General features: G+C 45.0%; 1 protein-coding gene across 1 annotated transcript; it reads left to right on the plus strand.

Annotated features, from left to right (window-relative positions):
- Positions 1–1,418: 1,418 nt before the first annotated feature.
- LOC149361078 (uncharacterized) lies at positions 1,419–15,325 on the plus strand. The gene is made up of 4 exons (XM_089572583.1): positions 1,419–3,740; positions 11,510–11,607; positions 12,327–12,547; positions 13,379–15,325. The coding sequence occupies exons 1-4, from the start codon at positions 3,695–3,697 to the stop codon at positions 15,099–15,101; spliced, it is 2,088 nt and encodes a 695-aa protein (XP_089428709.1). The 5' UTR covers positions 1,419–3,694; the 3' UTR covers positions 15,102–15,325.
- Positions 15,326–21,710: the final 6,385 nt, after the last annotated feature.

Genomic DNA, 21,710 nt, shown 5'->3' on the forward strand with positions numbered 1-21,710 from the left:
TTATTCTTTCACTTAACACTGACGCTGCTGCATCATGCCAGTAGTGTAGTATTTGCCCTCTCATTCTTAATCAGATGTATACTCTTATAACCAACATTTATGGGACTGTGCAGCGATTTGCACCAAGGGTAAGAAAAGTGAAATATTCATTGGAATGCAATCATCCTTCATCATCATCAGCTGGACTATACTCGCAGCAGGGCGACAGCCTCTCCCATATTCCCCAAATTAGCCCTTTCCTGTGCTAGCTGCATCCACTTGACCCCTGCACCCATCATCAGTTTGTGATCTAGCTTGTGTAGCCCACGTAGAATCGGCCGTTAGCAACTATGCCTTTCAAATTGTGCACAGCAGTGAGGCTGAAAAAGACTATAGGCTGGGCCTGCCCTCTTCGCTCAGTTTACTTTGTCGGCCACCCGCCATGGTACAATTGAGGGAAGACAAAGGGAGTGATGTGCAACCACCTCCAGCCGGCTACGCCTTCATCTACAAACGCCCTTGTGGGTTTAAGCAATTGAATGGCCGTCCCCATGGCTGACACCAGTAGGTCCGCTTGTAAGGCAGGATTCAAGCGAGACAGCAGCACTGGCCATTGCTGTGAGGTGCGGGAATGAGAATTTTTGTTTGTACATTATTTGCTTGCTTTGGAGGAATTTTAGGTGGCATGAATAGTCGATGTCTTTTATGTAATGAATGCATTTTTTAGCCACTTTCAGAACAATTTGTTGCTCAGGCTGTTAAAATATGCTCGCGCTGCCAGGGAAGGGCGGATTTTTTTCTCACTATTTTGGTTTGAGCCAAATGACTGGACATAAGTTCTTTGTACAGAGCTGTCCAATGTCTGTGCTCATTGAGGATTGTAAAAGATTTGTTATTAGACGTGTGCCCACCAAGATGCTTATATTAGGAAATTTTTGGTTCTTTCTTTTTTTTGCAGGGATGCAGCTTTGCTTGTCACATCATGAATTAGAAGAGACCATCATCGTGAGCAGCTGGAGGCTACCAGAAGATAAGCATATTTTAGACGTGCTAAATTGTTCAGGCAAATGTTGAGAGTACTTTGAATTTGTAGTTTTCCAGTGCAACGGTGCATGACCAAAGAAGGGAAGAAGGATACTTGAAGAAAACAGCGCAGCAACAGGGACAAGAGAGAAGATGAGACAGGTGCTGACTAGCAACTGAAGGTTTATTGAAAAGGAATGCATAAAATATACTCTCTTCGCAACCAAGAGCGTGCATGAGCTGCGCAAACAACACTGATAACCTGTCAACTTCAGTCATGGTGGTCAGGATACAATAGTTCACAATCATTAACAAGGACGGATGGCCGTTCATGGCTGTGAACTGTTGAATCTTGACCACCATGACTGAAGTTGATAGCTTATAAGTGTTGTTCGCGCAGCTCATGCATGCTCTTGGTTGTGAAGAGAGTATATTTTATGTGTTCCTTTTCAATAAACCTTCAGTTGCTAGTCAGCACCTGTCCCATCTTCTTTCTTGTGCCTGTTGCTGCGCTGTTTTCTTCAACTTGCCGTTTTACTGAAGTTGGGAAGAAGGATAAAACACAGCACTCACTGACAACTGGTTATTTAACGGCGCAGACACTGCTTAAATGCCTTCAGACCAGCGGAGCAGGAAAAAAACAAACTTATCACACCTTTATCATCAAAACTATGAAAGAAACATCATTTCTGTGTTATATGATACAACTGAAGTATTGCTCGCACATTGTGAACCAGCTTTTTTAATATGATGCGTCTCTGTCCCTTCACAAGTGGCTTGCTTCTGCTAAGGATCTTCACACTTGAAAATCTCTGTACAATCACTGCAGTGCTTGACAAGTTTGGAACCTGTCCTCATTCTTTAGATCTCCTGCATGCAGTTTGCATTTACGGGCCTCTAGCATTTTGCCTCCATCGAAATGCAACCACCGCGGCCAGGATAGAACCCGTGTCTTAACAGGCCAGCAGCCGAGCACCATAACCACTGAACTGCCGTGGCGGCTCATGTATGTGTGTGTGTTCCGTAGGGCTGGAAAACTATGAACTTAAATCAGTGATGCTAACCAGGCCAACAACTAACTCTGCTGTTCATAATACCTCTGCTCCTTGTTTCTAAATGGCCAATTAGGTGGCACTGCTACTTTGTTTATTTGTTGCAATTTTGTGCACAAAATGAATGTCTTATATTTGGGAAACACAAAGTCCAGGTGGTGTATGTTTGCAAGGTGTGCTATTGTTGTGTAGATAGTTTACTGAAGTGTTTTGTATTTCTAACATGCCAGTTGAGAGGTGTGTGTGCATTTTCATGCTATGGTAATGTGCCTAGTAACTGTTTAAAACATTAGCTCTGGTTCTTGTTCCTGAGTAGCTCACATGTGTGCTGCTCATCCCTTTTTTCTTAGCTAAGCTACTTCATCAAATTGCATGTTGTAGGTGTCACCATGCATGTATATCTTAGAGCTTAAAGTAAGTGCTCTTGGAAGTCATCTTAAGGTGAATTCGCACGGTGGACTGAATTGCAAATCTTGAGGGTGAACTGTGCATTATGTGGCTTGACGTCGCGAATTGACGCCAACCAATTGGTGTCTGCAGATGGAAAGAGGAGGGCGTTTTTTTTCTATTAGGACAAGATCTGCTGTTTTCATCTCATGTGTGAATGCTTTCAGCATGCGGACACTGCCTTTACTTGAGGTGATGCTAGAGATCTTTTTGCGACCTCATCCGTTGTGTGAATATACCGTAAAAACCCGCGTATAATACGAACCCGAATATAATACGGGGCTAAGATTTAGAGATGCGAAATGGGAAAAAAAGTTTCACCCGCGTATAATACGAGTAACACAAGCTCATAGAAGACATTTATTCAAATCGCATCCCGCACTTCACTTCAATTACTTTGTTCTTCAGTAGCGCTTTCTTCGAACATTTCTTTGTCCGACAAATCATCCCAAATGTACTCATCTTCCGTGCCATCGAGGGCGTTCGAGATGCTGCACTTCTTAAGCCCGCTTCAGCCGCCCGGTTGGCGTCACTGCAGGCTCACCTGAGTGCATCCACTCTGCGTAGCACCGCCTGACTGCGTCCTTGAACGGTTTGTTTACACAACCATCAAACGGCCGCGAAAGCTTTGTCGCATTCCGCTGCACACGAAAAGGGCTTCTTTCTGTTGTGGCCATCCACGAATGCTTCCTTCGACGACACCAAACTGCCTCCCGGCCGCACCGTTGCCGATGTTCTCCGCAGCCAAAATCGCTTGAAAGTAGCCGAGTACTGTTTTCGAGACCGTGACATCGTGCTCTCTAAAACAATATCCACTTCACGAAGCGTGCCTTACATGCTAGCACGTGTGTTGTCAACAGGCGCACGGCACACCGCGACCCCCCGGCGCACCCAACAGATCAACAAAGAAACGACGTCGTGACGTCATTTGTCGAGAGTAACGAAGCCAAGCCGTAGCCACGCGCCAATAGCGAAGCGAAGCCATAGCCACGCCGCAAAAACGAAACCAAAACATCGAGCAACTTCGAAAATTTTTATTCGGATCCGCAAATAGTACGAGGTGGAAATTGAGGACGCTAATTATGGGAAAAAAACCTCGTATTATACGCGGGTTTTTACGGTACCTTTGATGTGCATTTTGGTGTAAGGACATGAACTCTAACTAAACCTAATTCACAGAACTGGCCCCAGCAATGACATCCATCGATGGGGCGAGTGGCAGTGGGCCAGACGAGTTTGGTGAGCGAACCTTCTTGTGTTGCATGCCATTTTTTATTTTTCATAATCAAATCGGCCTAAGAAACTGTTCACTGCAAACAAAGGATTTGTCCAATGAGCGCCTGTTAACCCTGTCCTGTGCCACTTGAGGGCGTCTTATCCCCTGAAACTTCTACTCTCATCCTTCCACCATCTCTGCTGTGCCCCTAACTTTGACTGTATGTGCTACATTGACCTTTCTTGAAATTGGTTACATACCCTTCCCAGGCCCCATTTCTTTCTGTACTTTTTATCTCTACTTTGTGTCGCTCTCCTACTCTACTGTGTGATTACATCTATACCTTTCGATAGCTTGCCGTCCTGCCTTCAGTTGCATTTCAAGCCTTTTCATTAAGCTTCATGTTTCTTTCCCATAGTTATCTAATAATTAAAAGCTTTTTAATTGATTGACATCCCCTTTCTTGTGAATTAACAAAATATATTAGCATTATTCTGGTTGTCTGGTACATTCACAGTTGTTAGGCGTTGTACCGTGTACAGGTTGAAAAGTTTTCTGGCACAGTGTTCCTGCTGTCCTTCAGCAGATGCGCAGTTAATTGAACCTGACGTCTTTTTTTTTTCTTTTTGCACTGCCTATGAGGCTTGCTGTACTGCCCCTTTCATTTTTGGCAGGATATGCGATTTTTCTGAACTGCTCTCGCTCCGCAGTGTTCTGCTGTGTCTTTAAGGCTCGTTTATGGGGGTTCAACGTCCCAAAGCGACTCGGGCTATGAGGGACGTGGTAGTGGAGGGCTCCGGAAATTTCGACCAGCTGAGTTTCTTTAACGTGCACTGACATCGCACAGCACACGGGCCCCTGGAACTTCGCCTCCATCGAAATTCCATTGCCGCAGCTGGATCGAACTCTCGTCATTTGGGTCAGCAGCCAAGCGTTATAACCACTGAGCCACTGCGGCCACGGCTGTCACTTGTCACTTAGCCCTCATTATTTCACCAGTTATCTTTTTAGCCATCAGTGTTAGTGTAGTTTGAAAGGGTGTGCGCTAAAAAAGGCGTACACAGGAAAAAGATAGAGACGACAAAAGAAGCCAGGCGCACATATATATCCGCTGATAAACAGATATGAGCTGCGTGATGGAGCGTGACCCCATCAACCAAACATAAGACAGCGCAAAAAATGCATATCTAAGTGACATTAAAAGAAACCCAAGAAAGTGAACATATCAAACACCTGCCGAGGTAAGGTAAAAAAGTGGGATTCGTATCGGCTGACAACAATGCATAACAACATGGGAAAACAGAGCTGTATGAAAGATGACACTGAAAAAGAGGATAACACCATAAAAAAGGCTAACAACATGACGAAATTTTTAACAAAGAACAAGTGAAAGATGGGGATAAAAACCGTGTAAAGGGTGGTAAATAAAGGCACATTGGAACATCTAAAAGGACACTAAAACATAGAGAGGCGAACGGGTTAATAGTCTAGATGTACCCATCCAGAAAGGCAAGTTCATTTCTAGACAGGTTAATGGAAGGCGTGCTAACGCACTTGTCTTTCCTGAGGTGAATAAAAAAGGCCTCGATTACTTCTCTTTCTGTCTTGTCCTGAGCCTTAGCTAGAAACTTGGTTTCATTAAACTTGGGGTAGCAGTTCTGGCAACTGCTGCAGTGTAACGGAAGGTTACCTCCAGACCTGTTCTTCATGGTGACGTTGTGCCTGCGGGCGCGCTCATTGAAACATTTCCCGGTTTGACCCACATACACTTTGCCGCACGTCAAGGGAATCTCGTACACAACATTGGCAGTGCATTGTGTGTACACGGTTTGATGCTTGATATTACAGGCCTTCTTAACACGCTTCCTGGTCACCATCGGACATAATTTCGCCAGTTTGCAAGTAGCCGAAAAAACCAGCCTAACCCCGTGACGAGACGCAACTTTCTTTAAATTGTGTGAAAGACCATGCAGGTAAGGTACCTATAACCTGCACAGGTTTCCGTTCTGTTTGATGTTTAGCATGCTCCGAATTTTTAATTTTTTGCAAAAGGTTTTCAGACATGTTCGTGACCAGATTTGCAGGGTAACCTGCAGCAGAAATTCGGTCGATCTGGCACTGGAAACTTTCACCTATCTTGTGGCCGCAGGATTTTTCTAATGCAGATTTCATGCAAAGAGATACTATGCCAAGCTTTACCAGCTTGGAGTGGGCACTATCATAGGGCAAAAGTGACTTCTTTGAGTGCGGCTGATAAGACCAACACACATGATCATTTGTAAAAATAAGCTGTAAGTCAAGAAACTGGAGTCGATCATGATCTGCTCGTTCATGCGTGAATTTTAGACCCCTCGATGAAGAACAGAAGGTAGTGAGAATTTGGACTACAAGTGTATCAGCAGCACAGTATGAAGGTGCGTTAAGAAGGACAAGATAATCGTCGACGTATCTGAAAATACGTGTTATCCCTGTGTCCTTCAAGCTAGCTTCAAGGCGCCGGTCAAATGACGCCAGAAAAATTTCGCATAAGACCGGTGCGACTGAGGAACCTATACAAATTCCGGCTTTTTGCAAGTAAAACTCATCCTGGAAGCAAATAACAGTGGAATCCAAATAAAACAATAGTAGGTCCAGAAATTTTTCAGTTGTGACACCGGCAGAATTTTGAAACCTGACTTCGTCAAATTCTTCCAAATGTTCACGAACAGCATCCAACAACCCGTCGTGAGGCACAGAGTAAAATAAGTCCTCAACGTCAATTGAAAAACCAGTTGTGGCCGATACCTTGCCTCCCTCCAGTACCTGCACCACTTCCTTTGAGCTTCGAACGCGGTAAGGGTAAGCGCCAGCTATTCTGTCCAGTTGGCACCGAAGGAAGTCACCCACAACTTTTTGCCACGTATCCCTTTCAGACACAATGGCACGTGGTGGACAAGCAGGCTTGTGCGTTTTACCTGAAAAGAATATTTCGAGGCATCCGGTCTCAGCTCCTTTGACCGCCTCGGAGCATGCTAAACATCAAACAGAACGGAAACCTGTGCAGGTTATACCTTACCTGCATGGTCTTTCACACAATTTAAAGAAAGTTGCGTCTCGTCACGGGGTTAGGCTGGTTTTTTCGGCTACTTGCAAACTGGCGAAATTATGTCCGATGGTGACCAGGAAGCGTGTTAAGAAGGCCTGTAATATCAAGCATCAAACCGTGTACACACAATGCACTGCCAATGTTGTGTACGAGATTCCCTTGACGTGCGGCAAAGTGTATGTGGGTCAAACCGGGAAATGTTTCAATGAGCGCGCCCGCAGGCACAACGTCACCATGAAGAACAGGTCTGGAGGTAACCTTCCGTTACACTGCAGCAGTTGCCAGAACTGCTACCCTAAGTTTAATGAAACCAAGTTTCTAGCTAAGGCTCAGGACAAGACAGAAAGAGAAGTAATCGAGGCCTTTTTTATTCACCTCAGGAAAGACAAGTGCGTTAGCACGCCTTCCATTAACCTGTCTAGAAATGAACTTGCCTTTCTGGATGGGTACATCTAGACTATTAACCCGTTCGCCTCTCTATGTTTTAGTGTCCTTTTAGATGTTCCAATGTGCCTTTATTTACCACCCTTTACACGGTTTTTATCTCCATCTTTCACTTGTTCTTTGTTAAAAATTTCGTCATGTTGTTAGCCTTTTTTATGGTGTTATCCTCTTTTTCAGTGTCATCTTTCATACAGCTCTGTTTTCCCATGTTGTTATGCATTGTTGTCAGCCGATACGAATCCCACTTTTTTACCTTACCTCGGCAGGTGTTTGATATGTTCACTTTCTTGTGTTTCTTTTAATGTCACTTAGATATGCATTTCTTGCGCTGTCTTATGTTTGGTTGATGGGGTCACGCTCCATCACGCAGCTCATATCTGTTTATCAGCGGATATATATGTGCGCCTGGCTTCTTTTGTCGTCATTAAAGTTGGAAGTTGCGCTTCTTTCCTGTCGTCTCTATCTTTTTCCTGTGTACGTCTTTTTTAGCGCACACCCTTTCAAATATGAATATGTACCAACTAGCCCGTCAAAAAGCTTTACTACTGTTAGTGTAGCAGCCGATCAACTCTTCACTGAGATGTGTTTCTCATAGTATTAATGTTTCTACAAGTTTTAATACAGCATAATCCTGCTGATGTACTCCTCACGGGACTAAAAAAAATTGGCTGTGGCTTAGCTCAGCTATGCCAGACATACGTAGCGAGAGGTAATGGACCTTCATTGGCTAGGCGAACTCGTCGAGCTGCATCTTCACGGCGTCGCTTATTCAGACGTTCTGCATGTTCTTCCTCGGTCTCGTCGCCTTTGCCTTGTTTCGTTCCAACAGCTAAGCTTGGTTTGTTTCAGCCTCTCCGACTCGCTCTCCATCTCTGGCCACAACAGCTTCAACGAACCGCCCTCTTATACAGGCCGCTGCTCATTCATTCATAAATCTTTAATCACAAGGATGACCTGAGGCCCAAGGGGGAAGTGGGTTGGTTAGGTGAAGGTGAGGGTGTCGGTCTCTGACATGAAGTCTAGCAGGGCACTGAGCTTGCGCTTGGCGTCGGTACTGGGGGCCGTCCAGTCATCGTATGTCTGGATGTGGTAGGCAGAGGTGTAGCAGGCGCAGAGGCTCGCAGTGCCAGGACAGGTCCAGATCAGGTGGTGCAAATCAACAGAGTCAGCAGGGCAATCGGGGCAGCCGATCCTGGTTCGGTGCCATCGACTCGGGATGTCCGGGGTGTACGCTGCACCGGCTCGCACCTTGTGAGCGAGAACTTGGGCCGGGCGAGAAAGTCCAGAAGGAATGGATGGAGTAATGTCTGGGACAAAGTCCCACGACAAACCCCTCTGCTCTTGTTAAAGGCGTGTGATGATAGAGTCAGGTATTATGAGCGGGATGGGAGAACAATAAGGGTGGTCCGAGTTGGTCGGCTCACGTTAAGGCAATGCCGACGGTCTTCCTCTAGCTGCGCGCCAGCAGCCTCGTGGGCAGTCCTGTTCCCGGTCCCTTGTGCGTGATTTCTGGGTGTCCAGTGAATGCATACGTAGACCTGGGAGGTCTCTTGCTGTGCCTACTGCTATCTCTGGCTCTCCTCCTCCTCTGACGTTGCACCAGATGGCGCGGCTCCATCTGGCAACGGTTGCTAGGCAGCGGCGCAAGAAGCGGTGTGACCACGGTGTGACCACCGCCGCAGTGAAAATGCTACTTTGCGACCAATAGCTCTTGCTACAAAAAAAAAAAAATGCAAGAGCGAGGAAACATTAGAGGCAGGAAGTAGGACAAATTTAAAAATGACAGGAATGAAGAACTAAACACATTTATTGCAGTGCTGGCACTTGAAAAAATCATGCAGCATTGTCTGCTGCATTTTCTTACGTCCGGTGAGGACTACTCATTTCTCCAGAATTTACGGGGCTATGTGGCTGTTGCGATCGTTGCAAACATACTTTCTGAGAATGTCTAATGCCGCTACAGCCAACATAATGGTTGGTTCCAGCGGAGGCTAGCCCTCGTCCTCTTTGTTGCCACTGCTGTGTGCATCCAGAAGTCACAAAAGATGTGATGAGGTGCGGAAGGACAAAATCAATCGCACCAGCCACACTAACACTAGCAGCACAATTACAAAGAAACAAGGATAGGTGAAGAAAAAATTAGCTGTGGTTTAGCTCTGATTAAACATGGCGAGAAGCGGTAGCTTCATGTGGCTGCGCTTTGCAAAGCTTTGTTTGTTTCTAGTTTCTCGGCTTGTTGAAAGATTGTTGTTTCTTTGGACTTTGCCGCACGTAGCTACGTGAAACTACTGCTTCTCACCAGGTTTAACCGAAGCTAAACCACAGCTGATTTTTTCCTATACCCGTGGTGTTAGATTTTCTGCGTGTGGAGCGCTAATCTTCCTCTTTGTATTCTTCGTCTTCCTCTTGTTATTCCTCTTCAAACTCCTCTCGAAATCGCCTGTCACTGATCAATCATGAATCGCTCGAATCACAAATTACCATGATATTGCATGAGCGGCTGTGTAACCTAGCAGTTAGTATACAAGAAGCACATATACAGGGTGTCCCAGCTAAAAGTAACGAAGCTTGTAAAAAAGAGGATGATCCCTAGCCGAGTGAGACCAACTGAGGGTTGTTGCCAGTCGCGTGTCCTAGTCTGTAGTATTTTTTTTTATTATGCAAACATGATTAATTAGCAGAGACTAATTAGCTAACTTTTTAATTATTGCCTACAGGAAGAAAGTGTCAATGCAGGAGTTGTAGATCCCTTTGAAAAATAACCGTTTGCCGTGTTTGCAGCCAAGTACCACTGATACAGCTTCTTTTATTTGACTTAAAAGAAAGCCCGCGAAATACAAAAAGAGCCACGTGATAGGGAAGCAGTTTCAGCGCTCCCAGACGACCAGCCAAGCAAAGACATTCGCTTATCTTTGCAACGTTGTCCCGAACGGGGTTCGGCGTTTTGTGATGGTTGCGAGATATACGTAATTAACTCTCGCATCGGCGCTAGGGCGACCGTTTCTTCAGCGCGTGACGGTGCAAGTTAGCGGCACGGCCACATTCCTATCACTCGAGGCGAGGTTACGCGTGAAAAAGCGCTCCATGCGAGCCGCGCTTCACTTCCTTGAAAAGCAGCACCCGCTCACTTTCCATGACACATAAGCAGTTCCTGGTGCATATCTCGCCACCTCCTCAAGACGCCAAAAGCTGTACGGGACAGCGTTGCAAACATAAGCGGATGTCGTTGCTTGATCGCTCGTTTGGGAGCGCTGTAACTGCTTCCCTATCACGTGGTTCTTTTTGTATTTCGCGGGCTTTCTTTTAAGTCAGATAAAAGAAGTTGTATCAGTGGTACTTAGCTGCAAACAAGGCAAACGATTATTTTTCTATGGGATCTACAACTCCTGCATTGACAATTTCTTCCTGAAAGCAATAATTAAAAAGTTAGCTAATTAGTCTTTGCTAATTAATCACGTTTGCATAATAAAAAAATACTGCAGACTAGGACACGTGACTATCAACAACCCTCAGTTGGTCTCACTCGGCTAGGGATCATCCTCTTTTTAACAAGCTTGGTTACTTTTAGCTGGGACACCCTGTATATCTCCAGTTTTATTGAATTGTCACACCGTGGGTCTGAAGCTTAGTGGTTAGCGCACCTGGCTCTCGCCCAATGGACCTGAGTTTGAATCCCACTGATTGTGAGGTTTATTTGTTTGTTTATTTTATTTGTGGCAGACTTGAAGGTCATGTTGCGTACATGGCGATCTCAGCCGTGCACCTGTAGCAGTGAAGCTACTGCTTCAAAAAAGTGCAACCACTGTTGATGATGATGGCACAGCCTGTCTGAATGCCGTCTGCCTAACACAGTGGTGCTAGACATGCCAGGCCAAGTAAAGCCGCTTTAGAAGTAAACATAAGACCGCCACCGTTTCTCATTTAGGCTGGCATGGGGTGTTATTTCACAAGTATTACTGTGTAGGAATGTGGCCGAAGTTACAATGCAACGAACAGCAGGGTTTATAATGCATGGAACCCTATTATCATCATGCCAGATCTAGACCACTACAATGTGTAGCAGCCAGGAAAATGCAGCACCCATCAACTCAGCAGCGAGGTTCTACTGTGCAAAGCTTTCACTGTTACCTTGAGAGCAAAATACTTAATTTTTTTCATTTACTTGATAGCCCACAATGTCAAACTGAACTCAGTTTGCTTTTTGCTTATATGTGCTGCTGAGGTGCATTGATATTTGTGTACTTCCTTTTCTTGTCAAAAAAGTATGCTCAGCCGAGGAGATGGAGAGCGCCGCGGACTGCCAGCTCCAGCTGCCTGGTGGGCAGGACACTGTGATAGGTTCTGCTAGGGATGATGGAAAGGTGATTGTGCGTGTTCTTAAGTCATATAGTGTATCAAATACCATAGTAGAGTGAGTGAATGATTCTTAATTAAATTGGGGCTGGTACATAGTGAAATGGGTACAGTTTAGAGGATGATGCTAGCTTACAGTAGAAACTTATACTAGTCCCAGTAAGTGTGCCGAAAAGGGTAGTGTGCAAAGCATAGATGTGTGGTTTCAGACAATATCATGTAAGGCACAGGTCAGCATTTCTAATTTGTCATTTTTGTACTTCATTACCTGACGATGCCATAATGGGTCTGCAGTTATTCTTGTCCTGAGGAAATTCTTAGTACACAAATAATTTTTGATCATGAGGAGGCTGCCTTGTTCTGTCAGGTATGCCTAGTTGTTGGTATGTGAAATTTATTCTCATTTCTGAAGTTTGTTTGAATTGGGGCAGAGAACATTATTTCAACTTTTGGCGGTATTTGACTCGGAATGAAGAGAAGCTAGAACTGTCAGAAGATTGTGCTATATATTTCATGTTGCACGCAAGCAATTTCTTTTTTTTCGAATTATAAGGCTAGAAATAAAAAATCTACTGATTTTGGACACTGCTCGCTGTAAAAGAGTGCATTCATGCCTACATAATTTTTATGTTTTTCAGCTGTTTGTTTTAAGTTATGAAATATTTAAAATCCCTTGATTCACTGCTGTTAATGTGTACAAATGCGAAATTCTCCACGTTTGCTGCAGGTCTATGCAGGCAGTGGGCTCTGGATGGAGCCTGGTGCCTGGCAGATGCTCCTGAGAGCACCAACAGACTCAATGTTCTGCCGCGGTGCTACTCAGGTGTATTGGACACCTGATGAGCTGAAGAGCCGCAGCGTGACTGGCGTGCTTTCAAATAAGTGCCAGTCTCTTGGCAGAACAGAGGCGAAACCGGCACTTACACCGGAAAAAGTCTTCTCTGAAAGGTGCTAGTGCTTTTTTTTTCTTTGCTTTGAGTAACACCTAGGCAATCAAACTTTGCTTCAGCCAAATACAGTCGCGCTCACTTACAGAAAGCGTGATAGTCATGGAGATCCTGTTCATTGTATCCGAGGTTTGTAACAACTGCAATGTCCTTATTGCATCCAAAACTGCAAAGTCGGGCAAAAGTGACGTTTAGTTTTTGCAAGGTGTGTTATGCCCATACGTTTCTTCATGCAGGCTCTATCACAGCACTTTCAGAGATCTCCACACTGTTTGTGTGGCTCTCGCTAAGATCCGTTCTGCCAGTAACCTGATTTATCTATTTGGTTGTGAAATTAGCATTCTCAACGACTGGTGGCAAGTCATTGTGCGCGTTCTCCGATCTTGCTGCGACAAAGATAGTGCAATTGACATATCTGCACAGAATGTATAAATAGCATTGCCCGTTGTTTCGAGTAATCTCTGTCTTTGGTTTTCATGCAAGCATCTCAATGCATCCAACAACACACAGCAGACGCGGAGTGGGTAGGCCCATGTGTCGTCAGCAATCAGAGGTTGCCAGACAAGCAGTCAGTTCGCAAAGGAAACGAAAATCGTTTTAAAGATATCTGCCGCACGGAATCAACTGAAAGTTTTGGGTATTGTAATTTAATGTGTTGGGAATTAAATGCTACAACAAGGGTATGCACGAAAGTAGGCTTCATGGCCCCTTTAATGGCGAACATTCGTTTCTGTGTTTTTACAATGAGAGTGGTAATTCTGAATCTCACTTTTGCATTTATCATGTATCTAGTTGTGTTCAAATGTGGCCTATTTTGTGTTCTATTGTGCAGCTCTGTTTCATATCTACATGGGAGACATACCAAAGGAGCTCGCAGAGAAGAGACTGAAAGCCGTGCGCATGCACCTCTCACATCTCACAGAAGCTGGGGGACGTGCAACGAAAAATTGGAGGTCATGATGTATAAATTTATTTTGCCACTTACCTATGCCGAAGCCGTCAGGCGTCCCCGCCCAGAAACGTTCGTTTCGTACCAGCATCCACCGCAGTCGACACCATTTCGTCCTGCCTGGCCACCACCGCAACGTTTCCGTCCATGGCGGACACCGGACAACCTACCCATTTGTTATGTCTGCGGCATTCCTGGCCATGTGATGCGTCCCTGCCGCCGCCAAGTGTTGTCCCCTGCTGCCAATACTGACCCTCGAGGTTACGCCTATGCCCCTCCCCAGCCTTTTCACCGCACTTCGCCTTCTGAGACCACTGCTTCCTCCGATCTCAGGCCGTCTATTCGCCGCCGTGCTCCATCTCCGCGTCGTCGCTCGGTTTCCCCGATGCGCCGTCGTCCCTCTTCCCCCTTCGGAAAACTAGTGCCCGCAGTTCCGGAGGCAAGAACTGCTTGCTCGTCACCAAGCTCAAGACCTCGACTTTCTCCGACAAATTTGATCGCGGTTTCTGTGGAGGGCACCGATGCTTTCGCGCTTGTTGACACCAGTGCTGCTGTATCTGTACTAAGTGAGAAATTGTGCCGCCAGTTACGAAAAGTGATGACTCCGCTATATGGTTTTATGCTTCGCGCCGCTAATTCGCAACTTATTGCGCCTTTGGGGGCATGTACAGCCCGAGTTACTATTCAGGACGTTCTGTATATTGTTGAATTCATCGTCTTCCCATGGCCGTCTCACGACGTCATCTTAGGCTGGGACTTTCTCTCCCAACATGACGTTGTCATCGACTGCGCTCGTTCCGAAGTCGCCCTTCTTCCCTTCGGCGACGACTCTGTGAACGCTTCCACTAACTTGTGCTCCAAGCTGACTGTGGCTGATGACGTCATGATCCCGCCGTGCTCTGCTGTGCTCGCCTCTGTTCATTGCGACTCTGGATCCAACGGCCCTGTCATCTTCATCCCGTCCGACTCCTCTGCTTCTCGCCACTGTCTACCCCTGCCATTCGCCGTGCTTGCCGTCTCAGCCGGCTGCAGCGCCTTGCCCCTGACGAATCCATTCCTGTGCCCCTCCACTCTTCTTCATGGTGAATGCTTGGGATGTGTCCAGCCTTTCGCTTCCGTCGTCGCCTGGGACCCTTCTGAGGACGACTCCTGCCGCCTGCAAGTGTCTTCACTTACTTCCTCCTCACCGTCTCCTCAACCCGTTCCCGAGGCCGTCTTTGTGGGCTCAATCGACACAAATCTTTCGCCACCGGAGAAGACCCAGCTTGCGGCCCTGCTAGATAAGTTTCGGTCATCGTTTGACTTCTCTCACCACCGTTTTGGTCGCACTTCAGCTGTTACCCATCGGATCGACACTGGTGCCCATTCGCCGTTGCGCCAACGCCCATATCGCGTCTCGGCCACCGAACGCCAGGTTATCGACACCCAGGTCAATGATATGCTGCAGCGTGGCGTCATACAACCATCACACAGTCCTTGGGCTTCCCCCGTCGTCCTTGTCACCAAGAAAGACGGCTCTATCCGCTTTTGCGTTGACTACTGGCGCCTCAACAAAATCACCCGAAAAGACGCCTCTCCGCTACCCCGCACCTCCACCAAGATGTAACGGCCTTTATTGACAGTTGTGAAGGCCGGTTAGAGCGGGCAAGGACAGGTCCGGTCCCGGAACAGTTCACGCTCTCGTCTCGCGCCGCGCGTCGGCTCTGCTGCTTCAGCTGCCGATCGTCGTCTTCTCATCTCGCGCCTCGCCTCGGTTCTGCTGCTCTGACTGCTGATCATCTTCCTCTTTACAGGTTTCTATTTTATAATAAAGCTTTCGTTTGCCCTAAATCTGGTTGTCAGTATATATATCGTAGGGCATTACAGACCCTTTTGGCCAGCTTAATTGGAAAATATTATTAGTAGCAGGCGCTGCCTTTTTGCAACAGCTTGCGATGCACTAATCGAAGAAGCTATGTTATCATGCGCAATGTGCAGCACACATTTCTGAGTGATGAAAAAACTTATCTATGGTGCGCCATTAGGACTGGCGTCCCTCATTAGGCCTAACACTATCCCGATACCTGCAAGCAGGATCTGTGCCAACAGGCCGACGCCATTAGAACCAACAGGTCTGACACCGAGAGGTCCATCACCATCAGGCCATCACCAACAGGCCCGACAGGCCCAACACCAACAGGCCCGACAGGCCCAACACCAACAGCCCAACAGGCCCATCACCAACAGCCCAACAGGCCCAAATTACGGGTTCCTTCAGCCTTCAGACCGATAGGCTGAAGGAATTTTTGACTGGGACGTGTCGCCCGCGACCGCACACGTGGGTGGCGGGCGACGACATTTACCCTCCCCACCCCCTGTCCCGTTTGTGTATTTTTGTTAATTTTTTCTTTTTTCTTTTTTCTCTTCCCTGAGCCGTTCTTCCTTCTGCAGTGTCGGCTTGTTTTGGCTCAGGTGTCGAACACGTGTACAGATGGAGACCCTTTAAGAAGAGAAGCAAGAACCATGTAACCTCAGTCTTGAAAAAGGACAGGCTTTGTCCGAAACGTCGACTCCCAATAAACGAAGCGTTTCTCAATTTCGCATCTTATTTTAAACTAGCAACCAAGTACGTTTACCTTATTGTGCTATATATATATATATATATATATATATATAAGATGCGAAATTGAGAAACGCTTCGTTTATTGGGAGTCGACGTTTCGGACAGAGCCTGTCCTTTTTCAAGACTGAGGTTACATGGTTCTCGCGCTCATGCCCTATCTCTACCTAACCTCCCCTTGTCAAAACACATTAATGACAAAAAACACCCATTTGAAGCACTTAAATTAACAGTCTTACAGGGTGGGTTCAACAACACCCGGGAGCGGGAGCAACGCGAGTCGTACTTTATTTATAAGTTTGGAACAATTGCCCAAGGCATTAATGAGAACCTGGGCGCTTTGTCTTCAATACGCCCCCTCAAATCCAGTACTGACCTCGGAGTTCCGGCCTGACAGGCCTCGCAAGCTTTCCCCCATACGCTTACGCCGATGGCCTCATCGCCCACAGCGTTCTTACCTTCCCCCGTTCGACCATCTTGACGAGAGCGGCGCCGTCAAAGAACTTAAGCACCCCCGCCATTCATAGTGGCCCCACGCGACGATTCTTCCCCAAAGTCGCCTCCGTTTCCGGCCTTTTCTTTTCCTTTTTTTGTTGCCTGTGTGGGTGTGTGCAGGTACACTCCACGTGTGTCTCGTTAAATTCCACTCTGCCCGCCTTGACTCCTCCTGCCAAAGAAGCTGCACATGGCGGAAGTCTTTCTTTTTTTTTTCCCCCGCCCTTTTGCTCCATTGTATCTTGTTTACTCGTTTAAGTGGACAACATTTGAGTGCATCTCAAATCTATGCTGTGCGTCGGCCACTGTTTGTCTCTATACACTTTGCTAGCTGTCCGCTGTGTTAGGACTCAGTTCTCTGTCCATATTCCCCTCCCGCTCTTCCTTTTTTTTTCCTCCCCTTTTTTTCCTTTTTTCTTTTCTCCCCGCGACCGCATACGTGGGTGGCGGGCGACGACATTTACCCTCCCCACCCCCTGTCCCGTTTGTGTATTTTTTGTTAATTTTTTCTTTTTTTTTCTCTTCCCTGAGCCGTTCTTCCTTCTGCAACGTCGGCTTGTTTTGGCTCAGGTGTCGAACACGTGTACAGATGGAGACCCTTTAAGAAGAGAAGCAAGAACCATGTAACCTCAGTCTTGAAAAAGGACAGGCTCTGTCCGAAACGTCGACTCCCAATAAACGAAGCGTTTCTCAATTTCGCATCTTATTTTAAACTAGCAACCAAGTACGTTTACCTTATTGTGCTATATATATATATATATATATATATATATATATATATATATATATATATATATATATATATATATATATATATATATATATATATATATATTGCTTCGCTTAGGTAAACATTCACAGCTGTCTTAAAGGACAGGCTCTGTCCGAACCCTCGACTGGCAAGAAATGTTTATTTATTTATTACAGATTCCTGCAGCGCCCGAGGGCAATATTGTTGGTGATTGAAACACAATAACTTCTGCTCATTTGGCCGAAAGTACACATGATAACAGAAATACATATAACTAATAGATGAGGAAAAGCATGCACTGAAGGAAGACAAAGCAGACGTTTGGGCTAGTTGGTGTGAATTCATGGTGGAAAAAACAGCGCAAACTAAGACAGAAAACACAGAATGTCAGAATTGGAATTTAGGTACTTAAATAACCGGGTGCACACGCGCGATGCTTCTGTTTAGATTATCTTGCACGCTTGCACGTAATCTGTTATGACGTACGCAGTCGTAGGTGGTTTTTGTATATATTGTGTATTGTTCTTTCTAATAAACCTTAGTTGCGAGTCAGCGCTTGTAGTGTCTCCCCTCTTTTCTGTGTTTTCTGTCTTAGTTCGCGCTGTTTTTTCCACCATGAAGGAAGACAACCATGCTCCACAAATAAAATGACACTAATGAAATGAAAAATACACGCGCAAGACAACTGCGCGCCACGTCACACATCAGATAAGAATGCGCGGAATCGGCCTTCCGTGCAGCACTCAGTGACGCCGGCTAGTAGCCTGTTCCACTCATTGATCGTCCGTGGAAAGAAAGAGGTTTTGAAATCATCTGTGCGACATTTAATCTCTCGGATTTTACCTCTGGCAGCTAATAACGTTTATCTTTTTGAGCTCTCTCTCTCTATATATATATATATACGATAAAGTCACCAGAAATTGAAAAACATAAGATTTAATTCACTACGTTTCGGCTGGAGGACCAGCCTTTTTCGAGTGTCTGGTCAAAAAAGGCTGGTCCTCCAGCCGAAACGTCGTGAATTAAATCTTTTTATGTTTTTCAATTTCTGGTGACTTTATCTTATATTAATCAATCAGCTGCCAAGAAATAATTTTTGATATATATATATATATATATATATATATATCAGTCAGTTGCCTTGAAGATTTTCTTATTCCTTATATATATATATATATATATTCCCGCTACGGTGGCTCAGTGGTAATGGCGCTCGGCTGCTATATATATATAGATATATGGGCGCACACACCATGACTGTTATATACTGACTGCGAATGCCGAAATGAAGTTACTAAACGCTGCGCGCTAGTCCGTTCTACCGCCGAGGAAGAAATTTTGAAGCCTCGACATGTGGAGAAAGGTCGCACTCTTTTCAAAGCGGCGTGGTTACTTCGCGTTCGTCCGATGCTGTGATGCAGCCGCCCCCTACCCGCGCGGGTGTCTTCAAAACCGTTCCCATAATGTCTAATATCAACGTGTCATAGATGTGTGTCCAATGCCGTTAACAAGGCCCATTGCTTTTTCTCGCTCTTTTGTAAAATTCTTTCTAAAATGAGCCTTGCACTATGAAAACTGAGTTACCACTTCGGTCAATATTTCTTGTGTGGATTTCTTTTAGACCCAATGGATGCTGCCAAGGCCATGCGCGCAGCCACGGATATACTGTGGGCATGCAAGAGGCACATCATCACACTGAACATCAACCCTGAGTTTGTCAAGGTAAACCAGCGTACTCTATTTTGATCTACTGAATGCAAAAAAGGAGCTATAGCTGAGATTTACGAAGCGAACGTTGCCAGTTATTATTATGTAAAATTACGGAGGAACTGAGGTCTCTGGCGCTATTTAGTTTATTTTTTTTATTTGATACCTCGAAGGCCCCTGGTATGGGGCATTACATGAGGGATGGGCATGGCAGTTAAACAACTATGGTCTTGATGGCGCTCTTAAAATGGATGGCGTTGATGTGATGCACGGCGTCCTGTTGTAGATCATTCCAGTCCCGGGATGACGTGACAAAAAAAAAAAGATCGAGTATGAGCGAGAATGAGGAAAGTAAAAACGCGGTATGAAAGGTTTGGATATTGCACGTCTTCATATACGCTCATAGTGCTTGCGATTTTTTTTAGAAGTGGTGGTACTGCGCTGCGAGCCGCTTTTACGTTCTTAATACGGGTTTCTTGTTTACTTTGGGAATTTGGAGTCAACTGCTTATTTATCAGTTCCTAATCGCGTAAGTGGACTTCCTGCTGCAGCAGCTCTTTCTCTGATTAAGAAAAAGAAAAAGGAAAAATATAAAAAAGAAAAAGATCTAAAATATAACTTCGAGGAAAATTAACGCAACTTCACAGTGGATTGCAATTGCATTAGAGGTCCCCATTGGTGCTACGTTTCTTTTTCTGTGCATACAAGTATTCATGAAATCGTTCTAACCGCATTTTACAGGTGATTTTTCTTCCGTGGGCAAGGTGCGATGACGTCTGCACGTCACGCGGCCTTTCTCCATCAATAATTCATTTAATTTCCAGCCTTTTAAATAATATTATTTAAAGTATTGTTCATTTTCAATAGAGAAAAAAGGGGGCCGGCCGATACTTCAAAAGGCAGGAGTGGCAGCGCCCGGTAGCGGGCAACACAACAGGCATACCGTTACGAAAAGAGACATCGCAACTGAAAGGATGAAAGGAGAGAAAAAACTGTCCGTAAAAAGATGAAAATGACAAGAAATACAAGCTATCAAACAGATTCTACAAAGTAACCGGATGGCTTTACAAGCAACGATTTCGTTTCATTTCGAATGCGAAGGGAAAATACTTCTTTTGGTGTTTCGTTAAGAACCATTGACACATAATGATTGCGAAGGTGCTTGGCATCGCCAGTAAGCATTCTCGCTAATATAAAGTGATCACCAGTGCGAAGACTACGAATGGGACGATATGGTGTGCAAAAATATTTGGTCCAGTTACATTACAATGCAACTGTTTTGTTGACGTGGGAAAAATCAGGAATTAGTAAAAATTGAAGAACACTGCTTTCTTCATCCAATGACAAAGCATGCATTACCCACTGAAGGGCGAATTTCAGTATACATTTCACCTTCGTTTTCTAAATGGCTGAGAAAAAGTAAAAGGAAGATATACCATAGCGTAACACACTCTAGGCTTAGGCGTACACAGTTTCCATACGAACATACGATGGCCAATGGGTCTTAATAGAGGGTGTTTCAAGTTATTCGGTGCAGATTTTTCTTTGGAAAGTCGTGGAAGATACATCTCTTCGGTTTGTGCTCGTTGAACGTACGGCTTTGCGGACGTTATTTACGTAACAGAGAGCAACGAAAATACAAGTATATAACTAAAATAAACAAATCAGCTTTTTAATTTTTGAGCTCAGGACACAAGATCATATCGAAAAATTCAAGGCCTTGGACAAAGAAGGCGAACCAAGTTTATAAAATTTATGAATCAGCGTCGTGGTTCCAAATATGATGCGTAGAAAATACGCTTTTCGCAGCTCGTTCGGTTGGATTTTCCGCGTTTCATGTTGATAAAATGGCACAACTGAACCATGTATCGTCACAGGAATTACATCAACATCATCTAAGTCCGAAAAGAATTAAACAGCGGCTTCATTTCAGTAAAGGAAAACTAATTTAACAACATGCATCGTAGAAAAGCCAATTTGAAGAGATCTCAAAAGTGTTTTTTCAAGTTCTGTTGTGGAAGTGTGATGCCGACCCTGTAATTTCAGAAACAGTGCTCGCCTTCGATCAATTTCGCAATATAACCTTGCTCTATAAAACGAAAACTCTAAAAGGTAATCAGTTAATTTTGGGTAACTCTTAGTCATTTCATTGCGCTTTATTACAAAAAATAATGTTGCCCTTTGCGTCAAATAAAACTAAACTACAGACTTTTGTACCGAAGTATCTTTCATATCTTCTTAAAAAAACCCTATATTTAATAATTGAAAACACCCTGCAGAATGCAGCAAAGGGGCGACTTTAAGGAACTGGGAACACACAAAAGACAAATGCCTATTCCAAGACATGACTGAATAAAAGAATGCACCCAAGTATTTTACAGTTCTGGCAGGCATGAAAGGAGGACATTTTCATTGTACGCCTTTTGGTCGGTAGAGAACAACTGGTAAATCATGAGGATTTTGTTGAGCATAATTATGAATATATACTGAGTATTTTTGTCATTAACAGTAATTTGGTTGCTGTTGAAGCATTCAAAGACTTATTCGCAATCGCGTTGCACAAATGTTGATGCAGTTGCATGCTCTTTGTATCTAGAAACCAGAAGCGTATCACCTGAAAACAGGAATACACGGAAATGCTTGCAGGAAGGACCCAGATCGTT

This window comes from Amblyomma mixtum, chromosome 2 (assembly GCF_055824585.1).
Source record: "Amblyomma mixtum isolate Tamu chromosome 2, ASM5582458v1, whole genome shotgun sequence".
Taxonomy (NCBI): Eukaryota; Metazoa; Arthropoda; class Arachnida; order Ixodida; family Ixodidae; genus Amblyomma; species Amblyomma mixtum.